At 34.7% G+C, this 7,115-nt stretch overlaps 1 protein-coding gene across 1 annotated transcript in view; it reads right to left on the bottom strand.

Moving 5' to 3' along the window:
* The window catches only part of LOC109821491 (NADP-dependent alcohol dehydrogenase 6-like), a 36,240-nt gene extending 30,497 nt beyond the window's left edge, over positions 1-5,743 (bottom strand). Inside the window, 3 exon segments of the mRNA XM_020387676.1 lie at positions 1,226-1,310; positions 5,159-5,340; positions 5,498-5,743. Of these exon segments, the coding sequence (XP_020243265.1) occupies positions 1,226-1,310; positions 5,159-5,340; positions 5,498-5,743 (513 nt within the window).

Below are 7,115 nucleotides of genomic sequence, written 5' to 3'. Positions count from 1 at the left end.
GGGGGGGGGGGGGGGGAAGAGGGGTTGTCATGTCCTCCATAGTTGAGGGGGAGTTTTCTAAAATTAACTCTTGAACAAAAACACAACTTAAGACACATGCGATATCAATTTTATAAGAGTGAAGTTTATAGCAAGTCTATCACTCAATGAACTGTTTTGGGTTATTTATCCTTAAATTTATTCTACACATCAACTCTAAAAATCTTTTGCTATAAGAATCTCTAAGAGAATTTTAATATTTATTTGGGATGGGTATAGGATCCTTCTGATTCCCCTTGTCTTTCATGATTCATAATAAATTATTTGACAAAGTAAATTAAGTTGTCATTTTATATTGCTCACATTCTTATAAGTTTATGAAGCTCATAGATTGGATATGAGTATTATTACAGATATTGTATTCTTCTAACTCCTTAAGCTAAATTTTAGATGTTATTTGACATTGGATAAATATGAATTATTTTATTAAAATACAATCAATAGAGTGCATAATATGTACAAATCATTCTCAGACTATATTTTATAATTTTCTAAAACTAGTGAGTAATCGTTTTGACAGATCAATTAGTAGTTGAGAAGATGTAAAGAGAGTACAACATCAGATATTAAAATTGATCACATAATTTATATTTTCTTTCTTGATTGAATTTGCACATTCTAACTTAGAAAGTTCTAGAAAAAAGTTCTTGAATATCTATAATACTCGATCGCCAGATAAACAACAGGTGGAAGTAAACAACAGGTGGAAGTGATTTTTTATAATTGAACAAAAGCCTTAATGACTAGATAAAACCTACTATTTTCCTTAATGAATTCAAGAATTTACTTTTTATTAATAATAATAGGTTTTTTCGGTATTGGTCCCTTACATCATTAATATTTTAAAATTATACATTCAAATTACTAATTAATCTTAAATCATTAATATTTTAAGGCTTTAAACATTACTATTTATCTAGTAGACAAAATATTAAAATCACACATGCAAATATCCACAAATTTTAATATATTATGATAATTACAGAGTTTTTTACAACCATGTTATAGTAAATAAATAAAGTTAAAGTAAATAATTATAATATTTGACCACGTGCAGTGCACGTGCATTCCACCTAGTAAGAAGAAAAGCGGAATCTTATCTCTTGGACAACAATTAATATCCAATGCTCAATTGGAAATTAAATATACTATAAGTCTAGCTTATTTATGTCCACTATGCTCCTACTTTATATCTGGTTATATTGTGAATATCTGTGTGGCAAATACCACCGTAGAGTATCTTTAAGGTAACATTTTCATCTCCACTGATTCTGCACAAAATAAACAAGATTAATTAAATATCCTTTTCAATAATCACTAGAGTAAGCTAATGATTTTGGCCATCAAAGATAAAGCTATGTATGAGAAATTTTCAGTAAGACAAGCTTCATATGTACCGTAGTATAAAGTATTAAACCTTCCTTTGGACAATGTTAAAAGAGAATAATGATAATTAATTAGAAAATATGACTATCGCATTAACTAGACCGCATGATGGGAAAATATTAAGAATAATAATTAATCTATATCTATACTACTTATAAAAGAGAAAACAAGTGTCAAAACTTTTGAATGCCTATTTTACCCCCTTTCAATCATTATGATTTCCCATTTTTAAAATCAATTTACTAATTAGTTATTAATATAAATAATAATAATAATAATTAAAGAAGATTAATAAATACCCTTACTTATTGCCCATCTTAATCCATGTTTTCCATTATCACCTCCTCGAGTTTATAACTTCAGCCAAATCAATTCTCTACCCCCTCTCTCTTCCCCTTTTCTCTCTCTCTCTCTCTCTCACAATCCAATAATTACCACTAATTGCAGTGGCTATTTAACTCCCCACGTCTCCCACTACCAATTTAATGAAAATATTAAAATTTTAATGCATTTTAATTGTATAAATTGCTTGTTGATTGAATTTTGATGGTGAAGAGAAAGTGAATTTCTTCATTATAAGTATCAATTTTTAATCTTTTCTCTTTATTTTTTATGTATATGTATATTGGATGTAACCATTACAATTAATTTTGATTGTAGGTAATAATTTTCTAATTGCATCCCTTCTTTTTAATGCAGTGCTTGGAAGTGGAATTTGCGTTTGGTGGGAGATTCCATCTATCAAGGTAACTTTTCATTATATTGTTAAAAAATGGATAATTTTTTATTATATTTCATTGATTTCCTTTTTAGACTCTTATTTTAGTCAAAATTCTCTTGATTTTACTAGAAAGAACAACTTTATGATATCATTTGCAATTTTTAAGGGTTTAGCTAAAAGTCATAAATACTACACAAAAAACTTGTGTTATAGATGTTAAGTAGTATTTTTATTGTTTTTCTTTTTTGAAGTAAATTATGCACATGTGTGATTGACTATTACTTTTTGAAGGTTTAGTGTCTATATTTTATAATCTTGACCCTGAGAATCACACTCTTCACATAGATCTATACATTTCCAAATTTCATGATGTCTAAACCTCTTCAAGACCCTGAGAATCACACTCTTCACATAGATCTATACATTTCCAAATTTCATGATGTCTAAACCTCTTCAAATTTCTTCCCACATAGGAAAATTAGTTTTTAGCAGTCATGAAAATTTATCAAAGAGTGTGCATCAATCACTACTTCAGTGATTCAAGTGGGTACGCTTCGTAAGTAATACATCTGATAAGTGTTAATTATCAACTAATAGTCTGCATCCCCTTTACAAATTTGATGTATAGGCTACTTAGTTCTAATATTAAAGCACATCTTAGCAGGCGGTGCTTATTAGTAGTGAATGTGTAAATTGATAAAGGGGAGATTGTAGGTCAAATATAAGGAGGCACAGTAGGCACCCATTTCACAAAAGGATCAATCTTACAGGTTAAATCCAAATGGAGCCAAATAATGTAACTTTAAGGGATGTGAACTGTCAAATCTTTACTTTCTTTATGTCCTTTGACTTGCTAGATGAATTTCTTTATGCGATTACAATATTAAAGTGTGAATGCTCATTGATAGATGATGATTTAATTCAATTGTTGCACTTAAATATTTTAGATGTCAGGAAATTTCTTATTTATTGTTTTTACATATTTATGCATGAATGTACAATTAAGTATATGATAATATGATATAATAGATTTTATTGATCCTAAGTAAGTGTTTCAATGTCTGAATTGATACCAAGATTCTTCTCACCATATATAACCGAAATGTCTACTCAAATAGAAGTAGAACTTTTAGTTTGATTTCAATATGGATCCTTTATGCTTAAAATTTTATGTTGTATTGTTGATCCCATGATTTGTTAAAAGCTTGAAGGCTTTGTTTTGTACTATTTGTAATGGTAGTGATATAGTATAGTATGAGTAGTGATTTTGACTAAAATTGACTATGGTTTAGGCCAGGGATATGGATTTGAATATATTTAAAGAAAAGAAATTTCTAAGAGGGAGAATGTAGATCAGTATATGACGAGTAATAAACTCAAACGTTATAGGCAATTTTCTTAAAAAGGATCGTTGAGCATTTGGTCCATCCCCAAAGAACCCTACAATTGCAGTCATCTTTTATTTAGGATATATGTTGTAGCCCTGAATTTCATGGCCGTTGTCTAATGTTGTACATAACTTAAATTAAGCTTCATGTAAACATCTAAATTCAACTAGCAAAAAAATCTAAGTAAATTGAGATAAACTTTATAAATTTTCTTTTTATGAGGGTAACAATGTATCTTGCATTTTTAGTATTCTGACTAGAGCTTCTGTGCTTGAAGAAACAATTAGATAAATTTGAAGATTGGTTAAAATGGTTTCTGCTAAACGATCTCCATTACACTTTTTTTCATCTATCAGACTTACACTCGATAGATATTGCAATTAGGAAATCATTTCTTGAATTATCCAATGAGTCTCACAAGACTTTATGTCTAGATATAAGGGGTTGCTCCTCCTCTTAGAATAATTTCCTTCAATAAATCAGTATTATAAACCTTTGCCTCCACATGAGTATTGTGCGCGGAAGCCAATTGTTGTGCTTCTAGGAACCAAACCAAACACCAAGAGAGAAGTCCAAACAAACCAAAATAATGGCACAAACACAAACAACCAATTTTACGTAGTTTGCCGAGTTGCCTACTTCCATGAGGCAAGAAGTGGATGAGTTTTCACTAATAGAGAAGGAGACTACAAACTGAGATTACAAATCACTCAAAACAAACCAACTAATCTCACCAATAAAACTCACAATCTCTCAAACAATAACCCAAACTAATAGCTTAGAAAGATCTCTCTTAATTTTCTGTGTTCCAATAACCCCAAAAAAATACCAAAGAAACCCTAAAATATATGTTTGAATTTATATCAAACACCAATCCCAAACAGAACAGGAAATAATAATCTGGGCCTGACCCGATACGTGGTCGACTGCCCCGGTCGACCGCGACAAATGACAGAACCCAATAAACGATTATAGGGTCTAGCTGTCAACCGTGATAGTTGACCCAAACAGAACAGGAAGCAACAATCTGGGCCTGACTCGATACGCGGTCGACTACCACGGTTGACTGTGACAGACGATCGAACCTAGTAAATGATTACAGGGTCTGGCGATCGACCGCAGTAATCGATCGCACCAACGACAAAGCCCAGAATCAATTAAGGGTTTGGGCATGCGACCGCGGTGGTCGACCGCACCAAGCCCAGAATCAAACACTCGGTCCATTCACGAATTCGGTCGACCGACCTTGCATCGCGGTCGACCGCACACCGTAAAAAATAACTCCCTGCTTCCAAAACCTGTTCTTCACTAAATCCTTCGCCAAATCTACAATTCTCCACCTCAGCGAAGTTTTTCTAAAACTGAGCTGATACCAATACCAACCAAACATCTTACTTATTGCATCTAGTACAAAGTGAAACAAAATTACAATAACGGACTCAATCCACAACAAGTCGAGATCCAAACAAGAATGTGGTCACTCTCCAAACATCGGTGTCTACTCACCAAGCCGGCTGCATCATAAAATGACTGCCTACGTATCCTCTTGCTCAAGGAATTAAGCCTTCACGTAGTTCCCCAAATGGCCTCCAAAGGCCCTTAATCAACGAGAAGAGTTTTCAACCCTTCTCCAACATCATCAACAAATCTACAACTGATAACTTTTCCAATGGCCCTAAAATAAAACGAACTAAACACCTCCACCTGAGGTGAACCAGCGGTCATAGCCAAATCAAAACTGTGTCCATCAGCTACACTCGAATCAACTAACTCATCATCTGTATCCAAATTAACATGATTCCCAATCTATGTCACCTCAGCTAAAATCCCAAATGATACAGAATGATCTGGAGAATATGGAGTAATCTCCACCCAACATAGAGTAGCATCACTCTCCACCCGCTGTGATATCCCAACGACCTAATCAATACTCTCCACCTACTGAGAGTCAAATATGACATACCTGCTCAGAAAAAAAATCAGAGACCCTCACCTGATAACCAAACGAGCCTCTGAATCCTAAATGTTCACTCGGATCAAATCTCACATCCTCGATGTGACCATATGTTGGGTGACCAAACATCCGAAGCAACCCAATATCTAAAGCAGCTCCACCAGATCTAAAATCTCTAAACACAGTAGTTGGATACCTATGACTAAGGTGACGCAAATATGTCGAAGCCCGAATACCAAAACTAATGCTCGACATCAAACATCGATCCTCCTCCAGTAAGGAACGACCCATCAAAACTGGTATCTTATCTCGTCACCCTAATGTTTCCTCTCCAATAAAGTGTCTCAAACTACCATGAGCTTGGGACAAACACAGAAAAGAACCTCTAAAAAAATAGAACAACATGTTACCTTTCTGCCAATACACTTCCTCCATCTAATGTTGACTACTAGGACTTTATACCAATGAGACTTGGTTATAACCCACAAATGCCTAGAACAGTCCCTAACATAGGAAACCAAATACCGATTACCTCCCAATGATGCTTCCTTGGAAGGCCCCCAAATGCCTAAATGAACACCACCTAGAAGACCCCTCGCTTGGTAAATAGAAGTGCCAAACTCCACCTCGGTTTCCTTGCTCATACTAATGTGCTCACAAGACTTTAATCTTTAGGTCAAAGCACTCCTCAACAATCCATACACAACACTAATAATCGAATAACCCAGCCTCAACAAACACCACAGTCTAGCTAAATCCAAAAAGGTCGTCAGCTCTCTGTCAATCACTGTGCTCCTAATCAAATAGTACAAATTCTTCCTCTTGACACCCTTCATTACAATCATGGACCCAAATGTGACATTCAAAAATACATCCTCTAAGATCGTCCGATAGCCTATTGCCTTCAAAACTCCAAGTGAAATGATGTTCTTCTTCAACTGTGGAACAAACCTCACTTCATCCAACTCCCGAATTACTCCGTCACACATCCTAATACGAACGGTACCGACACCACCAATAGGACATTCATGATTATTACTCATGAGCACGACATCCCCTCTTTCCAACTCCTAAAAGATGGAGAACCAATCCCTTCTAGGGCAAATGTGGTAAGAAGCATCCGAATCCAACGTCCACTCTGTAGATTCGGCAACACAAACTGATGGTAGAATCAGAAGAATCCGAATATGAATTTTCAACACTAGCCTTGGAAACATTCACCTATGAAGCTTGAATAGCTTTTCACTTATTCTTCCTGGCTCGATCAACCAACTTTGGGCATTCGGCTTTCCAATGTCTATCCTCTTTACAAAAGGCATACTGATTCCTACGGACTCTAGGATATGTCCCTCTAGACTACGACCTCCTATTTTAGTTTGGACTCTTTGCTCTTGCGACCAATACCCTCGCTACCGGCTCAATTGAAGTCTCCTTATCCTTCTTCCGAAGCTGATAATTTACAAGTGTAGCGGTGACCTCACTATACGAAAGAGATGCTTTCCTATTAATCAGAGTAAGGACGAATGTCTCATATTCCTCATCAGGCAAGGAACTCAACAACGCCTTATTCTCATCTTCAACCATAACATCTACATTTGCCAAATCTACAAGAAGCTTCGTGTAGTGA

The sequence above is a fragment of the Asparagus officinalis genome, chromosome 8 (assembly GCF_001876935.1).
Source record: "Asparagus officinalis chromosome 8, Aspof.V1, whole genome shotgun sequence".
NCBI lineage: Eukaryota > Viridiplantae > Streptophyta > Magnoliopsida > Asparagales > Asparagaceae > Asparagus > Asparagus officinalis.
This window is presented reverse-complemented; position numbering and strand designations above follow the sequence as displayed.